At 33.4% G+C, this 23,309-nt stretch overlaps 1 protein-coding gene across 1 annotated transcript in view; it reads right to left on the reverse strand.

The window, feature by feature from the left end:
- Positions 1–23,309, reverse strand: part of PDE3A (phosphodiesterase 3A) — a 375,799-nt gene that overhangs the window by 36,798 nt on the left and 315,692 nt on the right. The window contains exons 7-9 of the mRNA XM_036759517.1: positions 16,499–16,584; positions 12,598–12,752; positions 7,254–7,394 (exon numbers count right to left, since the gene is read on the reverse strand). Coding sequence (XP_036615412.1) covers positions 7,254–7,394; positions 12,598–12,752; positions 16,499–16,584 — 382 coding nt within the window. The remainder of the gene's footprint in view (positions 1–7,253; positions 7,395–12,597; positions 12,753–16,498; positions 16,585–23,309) is intronic.

Here is a 23,309-nt window from a genome sequence, read left to right on the forward strand (position 1 = left end):
ACAACTGACTTAGAAAATAGATCAAGGAGAAATAATTTAAGAATTACTAGACTACCTGAAAGCCATGATGTTTTTTAAAAAAGAGCCTACACATTCATATTTCAAGAAATTGTCAAGGAAAACTACTCTGATACTTTAGATCCGCAGGGTAAAATGGAAATTAAAAGAATTCATTGCTCACCTCTTAAAAGATATTCCAAAATGAACATTCCCAGGTATATTAAAGCCAAATTTCAGAGCTCTCAGGTCAAAAAGAAAATACTTCAAGCAGCCAGAAAACAAGTCAAACACTGTGGAGCCATGGTCAGGATAACACAAGATTTAGTGGTTGCCACATTCAAGGAGTGGAAGGCTTAGGTTATAATATTACAGAAAGCAAAGGAACTACAATTACAACTGAGAATAAACTACCCATCAAAACTGGGTATGATCCTTCAGAGGAAAAATGTATATTTAGTGAAATAGAGAACTTTCAAGCATCCCTCATGAAAATTGAGCTGAACAGAAAGGTTCAAACACAAGACTCAATAGAACCATAAAAAAGTAAAAATAAAAGAATAATCATAAAAAGCTCAATAAAGGTAAATTGTTTACATTCCTATATGGGAAGATGATACATTTAACTCCAAAGAAACCCTTCCCTGGATTATCATTATTATGACAGTGACAAGGAGTTTACATAGAGAGAAGGCAGAGTTGATTATATTAGAATGATCTCCAAAAAATGAAGGGGTGAGAAGGGGGATGCACTGAGAGAAGGGGGAAGAGAGAGGTAGAAATAGTCTCACATAAAAGAAGAATTCAAGGAAGAGCTTTCACAATGGAGGGGTGCACAATACTTAAATTTCAATCTTATCAGAATTGATTCAAAGAGAGAACACATAAACTCATTTGGGTATAGAAATCTGTCTTGCTTGAAAGAGAAATAGGAGGGGAAAGGGATAATAAATGTGTGAGGGGATGATAAAAGGGAGAGCAAATTAAAGGAGTCAGTGGTCAGAAGCAAAACAAATTTTTGAAGAGGGACCAGATTAAAAAATAGCAAGAAAGAAGAAAATAGGATGGAAGGAAATACACAGCAATCATAACTGTGAATATTAATAGCAATAGAAATGGACAGCAGGATGGATCAGAAACCAGAATCAAACATGTTGTTTACAAAAGGCACACTTGAAACAGAAAGACATATATAGAATTAATATAAGGGGCTGAAGCAGAATCTATCCTGCTTAAGCTAAAGTAAAAAAGGCAAGGGTAGCAATCATGATCTCAGACAAATCAAAAGCAAAATGAAGTGGGGACACTAAACTGTGTTAAAAGGTACCATAGATATATATACTGAATATAGAATTAAGTGAAGTTTATAAAAAAAAATAAGAACCAATTCTCCAATTGATAAGTGGTCAAAGGATATAAACTGGCAATTTTCAGGGAAAGAAAACAAAATTATCTATAGTCTTATGAAAAAATGCTCTAAATCACTAATAATTAGAGAATGTACATTAAAACATCACAGAGGTACCACCTTAGACCTAGCAGAAATGATAAATGCTGGAGGGGGAACTGTTGGGGGAGTTGTGAACTGGTTCGACCATTCTGAAGAACAATTTGGAACTATGCCCAAGAGCTATCAAACTGTGCATGCCCTTTGACACAGCAATGCCACTACTAGGTCTGTATCCCAAAGAGATCAAAGCAAAAGGAAAAGGGCTTATAGGTACACAAAAACGTATAACAGCTTTTTTGTAGTGGCAAAGAATTAGAAATTGAGGAGATACTCATTGATTGGGGGGTGCCTGAACAAGTTGTGGTATATGATTGTGATGGAGTACTACTGTGCTTCATGTAATGATGATGGGTGTGGTTTCAGGAAAAAACAAACATGTCAAGACCTATATAAACTGATGCAAAGTGAAATGAAAAGAATTGGGAGATCATTGTGCACAGTAACAGCAATGTTATAATGATGATCAACTATGAAAGAGTTGGCTAATCTGATCAATACAATGATCTAAGACAATTCCAAAGGATTCATGTTGAAAAAATGCAAATCGCTTCCAGAGAAAGAACTGATAAACTCTGAGGACAAACTGAAGTACAATTTATTGTACTCACATAAAAATGTTTTTATTATCTCATTGATGTAGGCATTCATTCAAATAGTGTAGAATAGACGTCATGCACGGGGAAGAGGTTTTAAAGTTTATCATCTACCTGAATTGTGCTGAATTGTGTTTGGGTCTGAATACATTTTCCACTGACTTGCTAACCAATTTCCCCAACAATATTTACTAAATAATTAATTTTTTCACAACTTTTTATTTCCTATGATGACTTTGATATTTTGATGGATTATGTTCTTCATGATGATGATACCCTAACAGTGAGGATTGCAATCCCTTCATGCTTTCTCATCTTGGGCAACTCTTACCAATGTCGTCCTATAAATTCTCCAAAAAGGGCTCATCCAGTGTTGAGGGGAAGGTGGTCTTCAAAATCTCTTGACATGTAGAGATGTCAATAAAGCATGAGAAGCAGCCATGTACTTTTTCCCTTATCTTATCATATAACTGTCCACCTTATTTTCTGGTCACATATCTCTCTGATGACAACTTTTATACCACTTCTGTAAAAATCTTTCCTTAGTGATATATTGCAAACTTTTCACTTTTACCATGTCTCTTCGCTGACATTTCGGTGATCTTGCCTTTTAATTCTTAAGAGATTCTAGTATTCTGTAATTTGCAGTATCATACAAATATTTTTATTATTAACAAGAGAGACCTCCCTTTCAGGGAAAAGTTTGGTATCATTAAAAGCATGGCACGACTTCTCAAAAGCAATAAATTTTTCTTGTCCTACTTAGTGCCCATTCACGGCTTCTGGCTGAGGCAGTATGTATATGTATCCATGCATATGTATTCACAAATGAAATAGCTCTATGAGTTATTCATCAGACTTCATACCATAATGTAGATAACAGACATTCTTCATTCTTTCAGTTTTTCCTTCGTGGATAGTTAGGTTGAACTCTTTGAGTGATTGTGGATCTCAGTTAGGAGCCTCTGCAATGTTCCAGAGCTTGATGTAGTCAGTATAATATCATTCATAAACAGGAGCTTCTGGATGACTTCACCATTTATAAGAAACCTGTCCAATTTGTACTCTATACTGGACATCAAATTTACATCTTTCTTGATAATTAATAATAAAGTTGAACACAATTTTCATATATTTTATCTTTGAACAAACCTTAATGATTTTGATATGTACATGGGAGATGCCTTTCTACAGGGCAAGTTGTAACTCAGCATTTTGCTCTAACATATCAAATGCTTCTTTATAGTCAAGAAAGAATACTCACAATTCTGTGTCTTCTGCAGCTCTCAACTCAAGTGTGTGACAGCAAAGATGTGGTCTGATAGAGAATATCATTTGTGGAAACCTATCATCTTAAATGTTCATCAAAGATGCCCTTGATGTGTATGTATTATTCTTATAAATTTTTTGGAGAAATGAGAAAGAAGACATATAGGTCAAAAATTATTGATATTCTCTCATTCTCTCATTCTTCTTTTTTTGGTAAATAACGTGATTCTAGGTTTTTTCCAAGCTTTGGGTATCCTCCCATATTTTGGTTACCTTGAAAGTTGATCCCTCAATGCCCTCAAAATTGTGATTTCTCCAGCATGGACTTCTTCTGTGTATACATGGTCTAGTTCAGCTGCTTCTCCCATCTTTGCATTCTTCAATACTATTTCCACTTTCTCATGCAGCACATTGGTGATTGTGATGTTAGATTCCAAATTTGGTGACTCCTCTGTCAGTGATGGCAAAAAGAGTTTGTTATAAAAATCTTCATAAATCTTTTCCATTTTCCATCTATTTGTTGTTGTTTTCATACTTCTTCCTTAAGTTCCCTTAGAATGACTTTGTTTAGTTGGTTCTCACAAACTTTTTTCAAAGTTTGATTGGTACTCTTAAAAAAAAAAGAAGCTTGTCACCTCCCAGAGATTCACTCTACTGTGCTCCCTCTCTACATTAGATAAAATTAGGTAAAACAGTGAAATATATTGGCCACATCTGACAACAAATATCTCATTCCACAACTGTAGTCCTTTTTCTCCTCCAAAGAGAGGAAGGCATGCTTCACCATTGAGACATCTGAATTCACCACATTTATTAGAGTTTTGATGTCTTTTAATGCAGTTTTTTCCTTTACATTATTTTGGTCATTATGTAAAACGTCCTCTTGGTTCTACTACTCTGTGTATTTCTCACAAATCTTTTCAAGTTGCACTGATTTCTTCATAGGCATTATTTTCAGGGAGTAATAGTATTCTGTTAATCCATATGCCACAATTTATTCAGTCATTCCCCCATCTATGGGTATCCATCTTTGATCTACACAAAATGCTGCTACAAATATTCTCCTCTATCTTTGACCTTGTTAGTGTATATGACTAGTCATAATATTACTGGTCCAGAGGGCACGCAGAATTTAGTAACTTTTTAGAATAATTCCAAAATGTTTTTGAAAACATTTGGACCAATTCATAGCTCAACCAAAAAACAAATTTGTATCTATATTTCCAAAGACCCCACAGGATTATTATTTTTTTTCTTTTGTAACCTTTGCCAAACTAAATACATATATATTTTAAAATTGAGTTATTTCAATGCAAAGATGAGAACATATGAAAATGGCAAAAAATAATACAGAAAAGTATATCAGGAGTAAGGAAGGAAAGGCTAGAGATTTGTAGACTCTGCAGAAACTTCATGCTTATATATCATGAATATCTTTAAAAAAACTGGGAGGGGCTGAGAAAAAATTAAATAGCAACAGAAAAAAAGAATTAATTGTATTTTAGTAGATAGGAAATGATTTACTACTGATGAAGGAAGCATTCCTGAATAAACTGTCTGGATACAGTTAAATCACTGACTTATCAGAGCAAAGATGAGGTTTGATACAGAGCTAGAAGAATAAAAGTTGGAAAGATGTACTATGCAGGTAAAACAACTCCAATTTCAGTTATTTAGGTAAATTATTGATACAAAATGTGATATTGATGGAAGAAAGGACAAAGAAACCAATTATAACATAAATTAAGTGCCACAACATAGAGGTCAAAAAAGCCTACAAACTGCTTTATTCAGCAATTACTGTGACTCTTGCCAAGAAGAGAGCTATGGCAACAAAGGGAAACAATGGCTTAAATTTTAAGTTTTGTATAATTAAAGTTTATATTAAAAAACAGCTTATAGAGAAAGATGGTAGAATATTATGAACAATATTACCTCATAAAAGAGAAAGAAGTAGTAGAGGATAAAACCATATTAAAGAAAGCCTGGCAAAAGACTCAACTAAGCAAAATTATCCTGAGGACATTTAGGTGTAAACCTGAAGTAGGACATCAATCGAGAGAAAGATGGAAAGGTTATAAGTTTTTGAAAGATGAAAGGTTGTAAGTTTCAAGGACAGAGGAACCACCACATTTTGATTTTAATTTCCTAGACTCAGATAACCTTATAGAGAAGGGGAAAAATGACATTATTGAGAACAAATTATAAAAAGCAGTTGGATTAGAGATTGTATACATAGAGAAGATTTACTGAGGCAATAACTGTGAGGATATTTAGAAACTGATTCACAAGCAATCTGAAAGGAACGTAAAGATGACAAAGGCATGGAAAAAGTCTCAGACTTTTTTAATTACCAGAAAAGATAACTGGGAAAAATTTCAATGCTACAGACCTGCATATTTAGTTTCTGATCTACGTTAAATTTTTCTAAGAATAATCTACACATACATCAAAGGTATGCTTTATGAAATTATTAGTAGGGAATAGGAAGGCATTCATAATATGATATTCCACAGGAGGCCTTATCTTTACCATTACACAATTAATTGAAAGATACAAAAAACTATAATACCCTATTATAATTAATATCAATATAAAAATTTGATTTGACAGATTAAAATGCCTTTGAGTGTTTCTTATGGTATTTTCAAAGAAAACTTTCAAGTCTAAAAATTATTTTTTTATATCAGATGGTGATTCAGTTTAATGTTAAAAGAGTAAGGAATAGACATCTTGAAAACATTCATAAATATATTGTCAATAAATTTTCTAAGCAATTTCTGCTTGTTTTTCAGACACATGCCAGCTTCTCTGTTACATTTTAAAAATTCTATTGTTAATTGTATTGTTAATTTGTGCTAGTCATAGAAAGTATAAAAAGAAAACAAAATGGCTTAGAAAACTACTAAACACTGCAATTGCAAGAAGAGAGCCAAAACACTCACTTAAGCCTTTTAATTTCCTTTGTTAATTCCACCTTAATGGAAATTGCAGAATTTAATGATATACTGGCTATTACATGGAGGTACATACATACTAGATGTACATTCACACATATACACATTCTAATATATACATAATAGCTATGACTAAAGACAAGTAATTTAATCTCTCAGTGTCCCAGGTAGGTCTGTGTCAACACTTTCCACACTAGATTTTCTGTACACAACTGAAATTCCAGGTCCACAACAATAACAAATTATTATATTGTAATAACATAGTGCATTGTTCATAGTATATAGGCCTGACATAAAATGCTTGTTTACCTGAATTGGACCAGGTGGTCATAGGTCATTCTATATGGTATGTTGTGAAACAGTAGGAATGCTAGAAGGTCATTATATGTTCTGCCATACAAAACCAAGATTCCTAAAAACTTAGGTTTCAGTTGTATGAGAGAAATTGCCACAAATCAATTTGGGTGTCACCATGTAAACACTTCTTAGATGTGGGGTTATTTTCATTATTTGTAGGTCCTGGAACATTGAAAGAATCTGCTATAATCTCTTAGAGCCAAGTGAGAAGACTTGGGTTTTCTCCAAAAAAAAAAGATATCTATTCTTTCAACAAGCAGTTATTTTATAAGCTTTCGTGACTTTAGGTTACTGCATATTTTGAGGGATGAGCATAAACCCATATCTACAAATGAGGCAGCTAGGCTGGAGGACTTGGGGTCAGGAAGATCTGAAATAGAATTCTGTCACAGATACTAGCTGTGTGACCCTGGGCAAGTGACTTAATTGTTATCTGCCTCAGTTTCTTCATTTGTAAAATGGAAACAATAAAAGCACCTACCTCACAGAGTAGTTGTGTGGATCACATAAGATAACATATAAGGGCTTTGCAAACCTTAAAGCACTATATAAATGCTATTATATTCTTACCTGACTCAGAATTCGGCCACATTTTTTCCCTATCTTTTCCACCAAATCAAAGATTGGGAAATTCCAAGTATTTAGCTTTTCCATTATCGAGTCCAAGTTATCCATGACAAGAGGCTCTGGAGCAAGAATAGGCTTATCTGGCTATAAAGATTAGAGAAGAAAATATTTTATTGGCATGTAGTTCTATTTAAAAAAATATCTCATGCATTATGTCAGTATTTAGAAAATAAAGGTACATTTATTAAGGTGATATGATTTAAAATTGCAAGGTCTTCAACTCTTCATTTAAAAACCTAAGAAAACTAAAACTTTGAAATAAGAATCTGAATGAGAAGTGTTATAATCAGATGAACCCTATATAGGCAGATACCTTTAAACTTGTTTTACATAACATCTAGTGCCAAGCCAGGCATATATAGACATATAATAAATAAACATTCCCTTTGTAAGATGATGTCTCTGCATTTTAATTTGAATGTTCAAATTTACACACGTGCTTCTCTATTTGTAAATGCTTTTTTATCTGTAAAATGATATTGATAGACACCAGCTATTCCTTGGATGTTAGTTATATACAACTGATTAAGAATGGGATTTCTGGATCACAAATTAAAGGAATGATAGATGTTTCTGCCTAGAATAGAAAAGACTGGTTTTTTAAAAAGTATTTTACTGGTGTTTTTCAAAAATGATTTTAAATGAAATGGAAAGGTAAAAAACTGCCAATGTACTTCTACCATTCTAGGTGACAGAGAAACATAGATCATAATTAAAAAGTAGAAGTAAGAAAAGTAGTAGAGAGATCTAAAACTTTACTGGATACAAAAACCAAGAAAGGAATGAGGATTAAAACCCATTGGTTTAGAGATTCAAGTTTATAAAGCTGAGGTAACAAGCACAGTAAACTAAAGTTCCTGATACAGACTGATAAATTTATTTTGTAGGTAATTTTGAGACTTTCTGGTATGGAACTTTGAGGTGAAATATGTCTCTGGAAGGGTAGATTTACTCTCTGATGGAATATAAACTTCCTGAAGTCAGGGACTGTTTTATTTCAGTCTTTTTATATCCAATTACCCAGTGTGGTACATAACACAAAGTAGGTGCTTAATAAATGCTAAATAGGACAAGCAAAAGAGAGAGCAGAATAGCATTAGATATTAAAAAGATGCACCCCTGTGAAAATATTCAGAAACCAGATGGATACCAGAAAAGAAAATATTCTGAATGGAGAGAACCAGGCTTAGTATCAATGTAGACAGAAACAAATGCATCTGAATATTCTACAGACCACCTGAGAAGAAAGGAAATATAGATAAGGAATTCCAGAAACAGCCCACCATCAAAGTATGATATTGGTTTCTCTACCTCCCAAAAGTAGAGAGGCTAAAATTTCTTAGCTTGCCTTAAATATAATTCCATTCTTCAAAAGGTAGTGAAAACAATGAAGGGAAATCTTATTTTTCACACTATTCTGACACGGTAATGAAGTTTGTGGGTAAGTGATCACTTCATCTTAGATTTCTGGAAGACAGATTTCAAACATTTGAATAAAAGATCAATAGGATCCAAATATCTAATATTCAACAGGAAAATCCAATCAAGAGATAGGAAGCTCAAAGGAACAAAGCTTAAAGGATAGGAACACAAAGGAAAAACAATTCTGACATTGGAGTAATGGGGAGTTATGTAAAGAAACTTTCATGGATACATGGGGATTTCATTGAATGACAAAATTTTATTTTTTAAATGATATTTTATTTTTCCCAATTGCATGTAAAAACAATTTTAACATTCTTTTTAAAAAATTGAATTCCAAATTCTATCCCTCCTTTTCTCCACTTCCCCTTCCCTGAGACAGTAAGCAATTTAATATAGGTTATCCATGTGAAATCATGCAAAACATATTTCCATATTAGTCATATTGTGAAATAAAACATAGACAAAAACCCACAAAACATTAAAGTAAAAAATAGCATGCTTTGATCTTCATTCAGACTTCATCAGTTTTTTCTCTGGATGTAGACAGCATTTTCCATCACGAGTCCTTTGAAATTGTCTTGGATCACCGTATTGTTGAGAATAGCTAAGTTATTCACAATTGGTCATGATACAATGTTGCTGTTACTTTGTACAATGTTCTCCTGGTTCTGCTCACTTCACTCTGTATCAGTTCATGTAAGTCTTTCTAGGTTTTTTCCAGAATCATCCTGCTCATCATTTCATATAGCACAATTATATTCCATTACAGTTACATACCACAATTTCTCTAGCCCATTGGCCAATTGATGTGCATCCTCTTGATTTCCTATTCTTTGCCACCACAAAAAGATCTGCTATAAATATTTTTGTACAAATAGGTCCTGTTTCCTTTAAGAAATAACACTTTGGGATACAGACCTAGTAGTGGTATCTAGCATAACATTTTAAAACATATAGAAGATGCAGATCAGGTAATGATGAATGAAATCAAATAGTATTTGAATAACATGGTATCCTTTAAAGTTATTGTCAGGGACACTAAAGTTTTTAATTAATGGAAGACAGTGAAGGATAAAGACAATATGGGGCATTTTTTTCAAGTTATACTGGGAAAAAGAGGAGGATCAATGGCACATGACTACTGTTCTCTGCAGATTTACCAATGACAACCAATAAATAGTTTTGCCTTTTTTCCACTAACTTTTATTTTGTTTCTATTTTCTCTTCCAAAGAGAAACAATCTTTGGACTAGAAACTATAGGAAAAATGGTCATTAGGGAGTCAAAATTCAAAATAAGCAGGGAGATAGTGAAATAAATCCTCATTGTCCTGGTGAGTTTTGTTTCAAGGCCCAAATGCACTATATTCAAGAATCTTGAAAGCATTGGCAAATGGGGCTGCTAAGCCAATATTGGTACTCTTTGAATGACCAGAGAGAATGGAATAGGTATTACAGGATCAAAGAAGAACTAAATTTTCAAAAGAAGTGAAAAAGTTTTGAGTCTACAAATAATCTCCTCAACTATTTCCTCTTACAGTATAGCTCTGATATGTTCTGATGATAAAATCTTTTTCACTTATCTCTTCACTAATCTTCATCCTAATATTCTCAAACGCATTTCAACAATTTTGATTATTGGATTTTCTCACAAATATACTTTCTCAATATACAATAACACCATAGCCCCTTTCACCTGTCTCACTTGTTTTTAATAAAATCCACCTACCAAATCTCAATGCTGTCTATTGTATAAGAGCTGATTTGCATTACTGTCTGTAGTTTCATTTGCTCACTGCCTACATTTTGGGTATTTATATACATGTATTTTTTTTAACTTTGGGTTTCACTATTAGCTCTTTTCTTGGATCTCTCCTGTGAGCTTCTGAATGTCTCAAAAGAAATTGTTGATACATTATAGCTTCTTCCTATGGTATATACATTGATAGATATTTTGGCAATTTTCTCCATCATCCTTTTCAGTTTAAAAAGCTTCTTTTGTTAAATTTTTAAGACAGTAGGCATATGAATTCTTACCAGCTTGGATAGGCACATTCAGTCCCTGGCCAGGGCTATCATTCCTATATTTAAAGTAGGGTCAAAAAAGGATAAAAGCAAATATATGTAATATACATAATATATATTATATACATATGTATGTATAAATATATTAATTGTAAACATAGAAAAACAGATTTGACTTGCCAAGTAAAGTAAATGTCTTTTTGATTTGACATTTAAATGTGATTATAAAGAGATGACAGGAAAAAAATCAGTTATTCGACAACAAATATTACAGAATGGCAGAGTGGGAGGAGACCTTGAAGATCACTTAGTCTTCCACTCTACCTTCCCTTCACCTCATTAAAATATTGAATGGAAACAAAGAAAAATTAAAGAACCTAGGTCAGGCAGCTAGGTATTGGCTGAGCTGGGACTAGAACAATTGTTTCCTAATTCCTAGTCAATTAATCTACTCTCTCTGCTATACCACACTTCCTCAAGTATTATAGTCTTTATTTTATTTAACTATAACCCCAATAATAAAAAATTAACATTAGATTTAAAGACATTTAGAGAAATAGAGAATAGAATGATGTGTCACTTAACAGAGAATAAAGATATAAACATGACTTGTTGCCATGAAAGCAAACATTGTCCAAATGTCTGATATTGAGTAAAAATCAAGACTATTCTAATGTAAAAAGGGAGAAGAGAAGACATAAAGAAATTTGACATTTTACCTCTCCCCCCTCCATTCTTTTTGTTTCATTTAAAATTATTGAGAGATGTTAATCAATTGCTGGCTGAGCTAGGAATCATTTCAACCATTCCAGAAAACAATTTGGTTTCATAACCACAAAAGTCACTAAATCATAAATGCCCAGAGATATTATTGCTACCTCCAAAAGGGTAAAAGACAAAGTGCTACATATATAAAAATGTTATTTTCAGCACTTTTTATTTTAAACAAAGAACTAGAAGCAAAGCGTCTGTCCATCAATTGAGAAATATCTGAACTGCCCCATAAGAATCTAATAGAATATTATTGTGCTCTAAGAAATCATAAAATTGAAAAGATGCAGGAAACTATGAAGGATTTGTATGAAGTGATTCAGAGTGCAATGGGCAGAACAAAGAGGATAATTTACATAATGACTATAGTAAGGTAAAAGAAAACAACACCAGAACTCAGATCAGTGAAATGACTAATCATGACTTCAGTGAATTGTTGGTGAAGCATACTTACTCCAAGGCCAGGTATGGAAGCAGGCATACATTATCAAACATGGAATATGTATTGATTTGTTTTGCTTAGTTGTAATTCTTTGTTTCAAGAGAAGATTTGGGGCAGGGGGTAGAGGTCACTGGGAAGTGACAGAAAGATTTTTTTGGGTGAGGAAATTGGGATTAAGTGACTCGCCCAGGGTCACACAGCTAGTAAGTGTCTGAGGCTGGATTTGAATTCAGATTTTCCTGACTCCAGAGCCAGTGTGCTATCCACTATGTCACCTAGATGTCCCAACAGCAAGATTTTTTAAAAGAATCAATAAAACATTAAAAGAAATTAAAATATGTTTATTGACTAGCTTTTCCTAGAGGTACTTGTACTTTTAAAAAGATGGAGGGAGAGATTACTCAGAGCATTCACTAGAGATAGATGTTTCTGCTCTTAACCAACTGACAGGAAAATCTCAGACAAAATTATTAAACAAAGTCCAATGTAATTTTATAAGAAGAATGAATTGTTAAAAATTATTTTCAAGTCTACCCTAAATTATATACTGTTTCCTAAATTCTAAATTACAATTACAAAGCAAAATGAAAAATTACAAATGAACAAATGATGTGATATGAAGCTACCATAAATACGATGGTTTCAGGGGTGTATGTGCTGTGTTGAGATTCTTTCCTCAATAAATCTTTAGAGCACTCTTGTTCATCTTCATTCTGGACAATATCACTGCTGTCACTGTTATTATTGGTTTCATAGTCAGAAGTCACTTGAGCTGTGTCATCTGCAACAGGGAGAAAACTGTTTATTTTAATAATAATGAAATAGTGGGTCTCACTTGGTGTATCTTTTCCCTCAAGGTCAAATAGCAACTCTAAATGCCATGATAATGTTATCTTACTGTGTTCATGCATAAACCTTATAAGAAAAAGCCAGGGATAAGGATCTTAGAAAAGAAGACAGTCAAAAACTTCCCTATTATCTGAATCCTCAATATTCAGACTCTATAAAGAGTAGGTGATTTGCCTATGTCAGTTTCCAATTTCTAAAATGACCTCTTTATAATTTCATAGTTTTAAATTCTTATAATTTTAAATTTCTTTTATTGTTCTTACTGACTTCTTATTGATTCATTCTAACCACAGTGGATTTTTCCAGGCCCTTTTCATAGTCCATTCATTCATTCATTCAAAAAGCATTGAATACCTCTTATGTGACAGGTACAGGAGATACAAAGACAAAAACATACTATTTCTGCCCTCAAGGAGCTTGTGTTCAACTGCAAGCATACAAAAGTGTACAGAATAGTAAATGACAAATATGTGCAAAGTAATGTGGAGGGAGGTGAACTAACAATGGAGCTGAGAAAGAAAGGAATAGAATCAGATAAGCTTCTTTTAAAAGGTCACCCTTGAGCTTAGCCTTGCAGGAAGCTAGGGGTTCTAAGAGGGAAATATGAGGAGAGAGTGCATTCCAGATTCTGGGGTCATGACTGTGTAAAGACAGAGAAAAGATGGAATGCTAAGTGTGATGTTTAAAAAAAGTTCCAAAAGACAATTTCTGAGTAATTTAATCATTTTATTAGTAAGGCCAGCATGTTCATTAGTAAAAAGATGGTCATTTGGCTATCTCTCTCAGAACAAAGAGCCCTAATGGCAGTAGGCTCAGAGTTTATATACCCTTAGAAGAATAGGTGCTCCTAAGGGTAGCCAAAAAAACCCAACCCTTTGATTGTTTAACAATTAATTAGAGAATCAATATTACAACAAGAGGATGGGCTATATTATAATGAGGATTTGGGGTATGTGACTTGGATCACCCAAATCTTGGTGAAAGAGACTTATCAATTTCCATATCATCTGTCAGATAAAAGGAAGCATTGACATTTCCCAAACCTATTTGAACAAACACAATGAGCAGGAATGGACCGATTAGCCAAAACTTCCAATTTCTTTTACTGTATGATTAGATCTTGGCCTGCATAAATCTTTCAGAAAAATTTCCCACGTTAGTTGATTTCTGGATGAGGAAGTAGAAAAGGGGGAAAATCTTGGTTCTAATTGAATAATTAGTTATTAATATCAGAGATAAATAATTATTTTTCACACAAGTTGAAGGACCAGAAATAGACTAGTTAGGCAAAAATGTAGAGTACATTCATGAAAGAGAGTAACACCTGGAGAAAAAAAAGTACAATTTAGAAGGGCTTTATACGCTAAACAGAAGATTTTGTGTTTTATCCTATGACCTGGTAAGGAAGGACAGAGGTTCATAAAATTACTACCTGCATAGAGAGTACACTTTCCTTGTATTTGGCAAAAAAAGGGGAAAAGAGAAAAAACAAAGCTTTTTCTAATTAACCCATGCTTTTGTGCTACTTTTGTATTGTTTTTTTATCTTTTGTAGCTGTCCTCAATACATGGAATGTACTCTCTTCTTTCCTCTATCTTTTAGAATGCTTGATTTTGTTCAAGATTGGGCATAGGTTCTACCTTACGTATGAAGCTCTTACCTATCACCTACTGCTAGGGTCCTCTTTTCCAGAACTATCTTGTATTTATTTTATATTTACTCTATATATACTCCAATTTGGACATGCTTCCTCACCTGAGAGAATACAGGTTAATTAGGGGCAGAGACTATTCTATATTTGTCTTGGTAACGCCAACACCTACCACTGTGTTCAGCACATAATAGATATTTAATAAATGCTTATTCAAACAAACAAACAAAAACTAGACAAGTATAGAACAAGGAAACATCGTGGCCACAGGTAGAGGGATTAAAATGATCTACGTAGCAACAGGAGTGAAATAGGAATAACCAAGATATCTTTCTAAGAGAATGAAGATCAGTCTTCATAACCTATTTACAACACACACACACACACACACACACACACACACAGAGTTTATTCTTTAATTTAAAATTGGCTTGTTTAAGTAGCCTATCCAAACTAAAATATCAAACTATGATATTTAAAAGGCCAATTTTGCTCTTACCAAATGACTAGAAAATGTTCTTCAGAGAAAAATATTTATCAATAAAAGCAACTTTTTGGAAAGAGTTATAATTGTTAAAAGATAAATATTGAAATGAAGCAGCAACTTTTTCTCATTTTGAAAATAGCTATGTCATCTAAAAAATTTGTCCATAGTTTCTACAAAAGAAAAAGTGAAAAAAATCTATTTAATTTCCACTAACATCTTTTGGGATCATTAAAACCCTACAAAATCACAACTTCATCTTGGATTTCTTGCACCCTAAGAAACTGCCTGCTATTCAATATAAGGTGAAAAGCTAAGAAAACATAAACTAGAGGTTTTACAACATACTAAGGAACTGAAAAAATGAAATAACATAGCACTTGTCAATTACTAATTTATAACAAACATTATTCTAAATTTTCTTATGTTGATAATTATTCTTATGTTAATTATGTTAATAATAAGATGTGAATAAAATAAACAGAAAAGTTCTTTCTTAATTATTCATATATCTGATAGACAAGATAGAAAAAGATGGATGGCATGAAAAAAATGTAAAATTAGTAGCCTAACTATTTGGAGGGAATGCACTAACAAGGCCTGAAAAGACTTCCATCAATCTTGAAAGTGAAATGGTAGTTACAAGTAAATTGCTAATGTGGTCAGGAATAATGCTTTTGAAAAAGAGTTCTTTCTTTTCTGGTTTCAGTATGTATGCTAAAGGTATCAAACACCCAGCCCACAACACTCCTAAATTCCACCAGAATCAGATTAAAATGTAATTTGGAAATATTTAACAAAGCAAATAAAAATGCAATAAAACATAGATAATGTCAATATGTGCCTTTTGCAGTCAATATGCAGCCCGTAGATGTACCGGTCAGTGACCTCGTTTCTATTTGACTTTCTTACTACCGCACTGAACAAACGGAGATTTAGGAAGGCAAACATTCTGACCCTACAGAAATGTTGCCACCAATTGACAAATGCTGGGCACAGCATATATTTCTCTCCCTCCCCACCCCCACCAATGTTTTCTTCCCTTTTCATCCTGGCTGCTAGAGCTTAAAAAAAAAGTTCAGATACTAGAGGCAATAAATGAACCTATCAATAAAATATAACGTGCAAAGCATCCTTAATTGCCACTGTAATGACCAAATAGCATCCTCATAAAAACCTTAATACCCTTAAGATCTCCTTGATGGAAGCAGAGTATTTGTTCCCGGGCATTTATAACACCAATATGTAAAATTACCTAGGTCATATCACAAAGGTCCTTTGCAGCCTTGCCTAGCTATCTAAGCTAGCTCAGTGCTTGTCTAGAAATGTAAACTGAGCTCTGTTCCTGGTACATAATAGGAAATCAATCAATGTCTATTGATTGGTGGTAAGAGTTATGAAGGGTCCTTCTTGGATGGTTGCTTACGTTGAAAATTTTCAGGAAGCAGTAAGGTTAAGATACGTAGCTCTCAAAATGCTTGTTTTTGAGATAAAATTGTAGTCCCACAGTATTCTTTTTTTAAAAAAGATGCAAAAGAATTACCTGTTCTGTTTGGTGAATGTGCAGCTGCATTGCCACTTCCCAGTGTCCCAGCAGCAGAGTTCCCTTGATTATATGGTCTGCCACAGCTGAGAAACATTGAATGAAGCAGGTTATAAGTATGCATTTTTAACATATTTCAAAGAATACTTCCATATTCTCTTTATCCACGCATTGAAAATTCTTATTTATTTAAAAATTTTAAGACACTGACCACATACAAATTTCATTAAAATATCTTTTGCAGTTTTTTGATAAAGTGCCAAGTTTTAGTTGCTAAAATAGCAACACAACCCCAAAACTTAAGATTTTAGTATTTATTTTTACTAATTAGTGAAATTTATGAATTTTACTAATGATGGGATTTTTCTCCTCAGTAGTAAATCAGCCTAAATGCTACTGCAAGTTTCATTTTAGGTACTTTAAACATCAGAATGTGAAGCCCTGCAGCATACAAATAGTTAACTTTTTTGTTTCTGTCCACAAAATGCCTTTTTTTTTTTAAAAAAAAAAAGTCTTTCCAAACAGGGAGTAGTACTATGGGCTTCCCAAATAGATCACAAGTTTTTGAGAATCATTATACTTTGTCTTCTCAAATGTCTGCTCCAAAGAAGATAGGTAAAAATTATGTATGTCTTTTGTGTGTTATCTAATCAAGTGAAGTCAAGAAGGATTTAGTAAGTACTTACTGTATTTCAGGCACTAGGGAAAACAAAGAAAGGCAAACTTAACAGTTCTTGCTAGAAGCCCATAATCTAGCGGAAGAGACAGCATGCAAACTATATACAAACAACTATATATTTGTATATACAAACAATATCATACATATTAAATTTCATCCAATTTTTTATTTGAGAAAGAAAAATCAACTTGGGTTTCTTGGTGAATGAGGTCTTTCAGTAACTCCTGTTAAAATTTATCTTAAGCCTTAAATCCAGTTAATACAAAGCTACTAGCAAAAGATCATTGTTCGATATCAGGGTGTTAAGAAGAGAAGATTGGTGCTTACAGGCTATAATTAGAGAGTGGGCCACCAGTCTGCCCCAAAATACATTGCATAATTTTCTGATGAGGTCCCTAAAATTCCCATAATTAACATTACTTCTTTGGATTAAGTCAATACATCTCCAGAAGATTCCATTTAAACAATGAAAGGTGTTACCTTGGAGCAGTAACACATTAATATAATGCCAACTAGTAACATGGCATAATTTAATTTACCAGATTAGCCAGGAAAGTTACCTAATGAAAAAGAACAGATAGGTGGTAAATTTTGATGGAAATTTAGAGAAGATCTATAGTATTTGTATGCTGACTAGGAAAGGCAGCTGGGAACATGAGGCATTGGAGCCCTGGGAGGCAGAAAAGCAGTGTGAACAGAGAAATTAGACAGATTAAGGATTTTTTTCCACTTAAAATCTTATCTAGATTTGAGAACTGCTAGTGGAGTTATACAAGAGAACCATAAACAAACTCTAGAAATGACTAAGTAATCTTTTTGTTTTTTTTAGGACACTACAGTTTTTTAAAAGCAATTTTACTGATGACTTTAGTTTTTGAAATATTTTCATTAATGATTTCTGCTTCTTACATCAAAATAACCCAAATATCCTTCCCCAGAGACAACATCTCATATAAAAAAAAAATTTTTAGGAGATGGGAAAAACTTAGCACAATAAATACATTGAAAAGGTTTGCAACCATGTACTATGTGTAGCCCCTATGGATATCCTACCTCCATGAAGGAATAGGTCTCTTTCAGTCCTGCTTAATTTTTAATTTGTCACATTCACTTTTTTTGTCTTTTTTGGTGTGTAGTTGTTCTTTCCATTTATATTTTTACAGTAAATTTCTTAGTTCTGCTTATTTCACTCTGTATCAAGTCATATGCATGCTTCTCTGTATTTATCACATTATTTCTTACATCACAATAATATTCCATTACACAATGTCACAATTTGTTTAATAATTCCCTAATTGATGGTCATTTAAATTGTTTCCAACTCTTTCATATGACAAAAAGCATTGCTGCAAATATTTTGTGTACATGTGGTCTTTCTTCTTAATAGTTTCTACAAAGTCTTTGGTTCAAAGAATATGGACATTTTATTTATTTTACTTCCATTATTGCAAAAGTACTCTCCAAAATGGTATTATCTATCCTCAGCTCCACCAACAATGAATTATTATACCTGTCATTCCATAACCCATTCAGCATTAATTGTTGCCATTTTTTGTCATTTTTTTCCAATTTGCCCAGTATGAGGAGAAAATTCAGGGTATTTTGATTTGCAATTCTCTTAAAACCGTGATGGTTTTGAAACATTCCTTTATGTGGTTTTGAATACTTTTCAATTCTGTTTTGTTAGCACGTAATTGTTCATGATATATTCTGATTATTCTTTTTGTTTATTCTCATTTTTTTGTAATTTCACCTTACTCATTTGTTATTTTATTGATTTGATTTTCTGCTCTCCTCTTTTTTAATAGGTTAGCTAAGGGCTTATGAATTTAATTATTAATTTTTTTTAAAAAAAGTACTTTTAGTTTTATTTATAGTTTTCCATGCTTTTTTGTTTTCCAACATGCCTATGTCCCCTTGAATTTTTAACATTTCCTCTCTTATGCTTATTTAAGTTTTTCTATTTGTTGGCTTTCTAATTTAAAAAAATGAATAATCAATATTCTTTTTTCTATTTTGTTAGTATATGATTATAAGAAATATAATTTCCCCCCTAAAGACTCCTTTAATTTTATCCCAGAAATTCTGGTATGTTGATTTAGCATTATCATTTTCTTTTACATTGTAATTTTTTCTGTGATTTGTTCTTTGACCCACTCATAATACATAGATGTAATATATATACATATATATTATATATATACATATATAATATATATGTAGTCTTTCCCCTTCACTCCTTCTTTTCCTTCTCAATTTCCCCCTTCCCTGGCCTTCTACTAGTCCTGTTCATTAGTGTTGTTTTTTTAATCTCATTTTTCCTCCCCTTTGCAAAAATGATTTTTCTAACTCCCTTCATTATTTAACATTCCTTTCTATCTACTCTAGACCCTCTTTCTCTGATTCATGGCCCCCCTATAATTATGTAATCTTTACTCTGTTTCTCTCATGTATTCAAAACTTCCAATGTATCCATTCTAAGCTCTTCTCTCTGGGGAAGGTAATTTCTGCAGCTGTCCCATGTATTCCCCCTTTCCCGCCCCACAACAACTCTGATTATGTAGCCCATAACTTATCAGTACTGCCCCTGATTACCCTTCCTCCCCATTCACCTCAAAATCTCCTCCCTTGGTTCATGCTCTCCCACTTCCCCATGTGTCAGTTGCCCCCAGGAGTTCCAATTTCCTTCTGCTCCTAGGTAGGATCAGTAGACTTTTCAAGCACCAAATCCTCCAAATCATACCCAAAGCATGTCCACATCTCTTTTCACACACCATCTCTCTTCATCCATAGATACATTCATCAATAGAACCACTTCCTATTATCAAAGCAAGGCCTCTTTAATCCCCACACACTTTCAATCATTTCTCTTTCCTCCTCACCCACTCCTCTGAAGGCTTTTCTTCTGAGACTACAGGAGTCACCTTTCCTTCATTGATAGCCTGTGATTTGATTCCTGAACATCACATTCTGCTCTGTCCCCCTAGTTTCCCTCCCCCACTTTCATGTGCCATTCCATGTTGTAATTTAAATCAAACAACAATAATTAATTCATATGTAGGCTGGGTTTCAACAGATTATGCACATAACATCACAGGCCTGCCTCTTCACAGTTACTTCTGCTGGACTTCTGCTTCTTCTCCTCTCTCCTTGTGTGCATTTAGAAGGAATTCTCTCTGCTGTTACTCTGTTGCTGTTTCTGACCTTGGCTGCTACCTTTATTTATTCTTCCTTCATTTTTATTCTTCCTTCATTTCTGCTGTTTGAGGTGCTTGAGTGCTGTTTGAGGTGTTTGAGAAGCAAATGACTTTGTCATTTCTAGTTTTCTTCCTAAAAATGTTTCAAACATCTTTTTGTTGGTAAACATTCTTTTTCTTTTTGTTTAATATTAAGCTCAGATTTTCTGGTTAGGTCACCCTGAGGTACATTCTGAACTCCACTGGTCTTTGGAACACATTCTTCCTTATCCTTTTCTATGTTTTTGATTGGTATAGAATGTCTTGCCTTATTAGAATTTCCATTCATTTGTATTTCAAGGTCTTTCTTCTGATTGTTTGAAGAATTCATTATTTCTGAATTGATGATGAATTTAATTATGATGTATCTTGGAGTTTGCAGTCTTTGCCTTTTTTTCTAGAGATGATCTATGAATTCTTTCAATTGGTATTTCAATTTTTATGTTCTGAAATTCTGAACAGTTCTCTTCCATTATTTTTTGCAATTTGGTGTTCAGGTTTTTTGTGTTGTTGTACTCTTCTGGGAGACTTATGATCCATCGGTTATTTCTACATATCATGTCTCCTCTCCAAAGGAACTGAATTTTTCGATGGAGGAGTATCCAGTGCAGAGGGGGGAGGGGCGGGGGGACTAATACTAAGTAATTTTTTTTTCAAATTCCAGAAGCAAATGGAAAAATATTATTTAAAGCAAGAATTAGGCTCTTAAATGTCAATGTATATGTAATGTTGAGGCATCAAAGTAGAGTCGTTGATGGAGATAAAATTATTAGATGCTTTAGCTTCACACCAATTATAACTGACTCTGAGAGCACTTGGTAGTAGTTTTGACTTTTGCACTTAAATTTACAAATAAGTATATTTTAAAACTATTTATGCTTTAAATTGCCAGAAAGCAATTTATTGCAGAGATTCATATATATCAATCTCTCTATAGATATATATGTATATATACACATGTGTGCGTATGTATATATGTGCATGTATATTTATATACATATATGTACACACACACACACATATAATTTCCCCAACTGCCCCACCTGAACAATTAGGATTCTCAAACAAACCCTGTCGAGTCAGCAGGTAAAATGACAGTAATTTGTGTGTTTGGCTCCAACTGTCGCCATAAATGATTGTTTCTGAAAGAAGAATTGGAATCAATTGAAGTGTGAACAACTAAAATATATACTACTAAGCTCAAAAACATTTGGGAATAGGTTGATAGTGAAATAACTTGTTTTTATCAGTATTTTTTAAAACATGATATTATTTTATCCTTTAGTATAACTAAAAAAAGGTATCACTTTACACTTGTTTTGCTGAAGCCCCCTCTGTGCCATATTTGAGGCCACTTGTCCTCACAAATTAAGTGGGTTTTAGGCAGTCTGACACTTCCAGAAAAAGTCATGCTTGCTTTGTGATTTATACATTGAAGATAGAAGAGTGAATGGTAGAATAACTTGCATTTTTCCTCTCTAACTTCTCTAACTAAAGATGATAATGCTTTTGTATTTTTCAAATAGAGATTTTAAAAATAGATAAAATATTACTTTGTGTTGCAGAGCTTCTGGGAAAAAAAGAAGAAACTAAACTATACTAACAAGTCTGAAAACACTTCATTGTGAGGCTTAGTATCAGTATGGAAATCTGAGGTCAGGATACAAGGGCAGCAATTGCTATGAGAACATACATACAATAATTTAACTCTCTGAAATGATCAATGATGACTTCATGGTTTGCTGCACTCTTTAAATGGTGGTTGGATACTAAAAAGTAAATAAGGAATGCAAAGTACTTTGAAAACTTTAAAGGATCATATAAAATCAGCTATTATTGGTATTCCCTTTGAAACTATATATAGTATATGTATATGTATATATATATATGTACATATACGTGTATGTGTATGTGTGTATACACATATACATATACACACACACACATATATATGTGTGTGTGTGTATATATGTATATATATCAATGACATGATTTTTACATGATATTTTTTTACATGGGGAAAAGGACTCAATCTGTGATTTCACTGTTATAGCTAACTCATGGACAAGGAAACTCCATCTATCAATTCGAGTTGACACTCTCTGAAATTTATCATCATAGAGAGTTGCCTAGACTGAAGATAGATTATGCAATTTTCTCAGGGTTGCAAAGCCAGGACTCAAATGCACATCTTTCTGACTTTTTTTTTCCTTTTTTTAATTTAATATATTTAGTATTCAGCATTGATTTTCACAACAGTTTGAATTACAAATTTTCTCCCCATTTCTACCCTCCCCCCCACTCCAAGATGGCATATGTTCTGGTTGCCCTGTTACCCAGTCAGCCCTCACTTCTGTCACCCCACTCCCCTCCTGTCCCTGTTTCCCTTCCTTTCTCGTAGGGCAAGATAAATTTCTGCGCCCCATTGCCTGTGTATCTTATTTTCTAGTTGCATGCAAAAACTATTTTTTTTGTTTTTGAACATCTGTTTCTAAAACTTTGAGTTCCAAATTCTCTCCCCTCTTCCCTTCCCACCCACCCTCCCTAAGAAGTCAAGCAATTCAACATAGGCCACATGTGTATCATTATGTATAACCCTTCCACAATACTCATGTTGTGAAAGACTCACTATATTTGGCTCCTTCTTAACCTATCCCCCTTTATTGAATTTTCTCCCTTGAGCCTGTCCCCTTTTGAAAGTGTTTGTTTTTGATTACCTCCACCCCCATCTGCCCTCCCTTCTATCATCCCCCCTTTTTTATCTTTTTCTTCCTTTTTTCCTGTGGGGCAAGATACCCAATTGAGTATGTATGGTATTCCCTCCTCAGGTCAAATCTGATGAGAGCAAGATTCACTCATTCCCCCTCACCTGCCTTCTCTTCTCTTCCTACAGAAC

The sequence above is a fragment of the Trichosurus vulpecula genome, chromosome 5, assembly GCF_011100635.1.
Source record: "Trichosurus vulpecula isolate mTriVul1 chromosome 5, mTriVul1.pri, whole genome shotgun sequence".
Taxonomy (NCBI): domain Eukaryota; kingdom Metazoa; phylum Chordata; class Mammalia; order Diprotodontia; family Phalangeridae; genus Trichosurus; species Trichosurus vulpecula.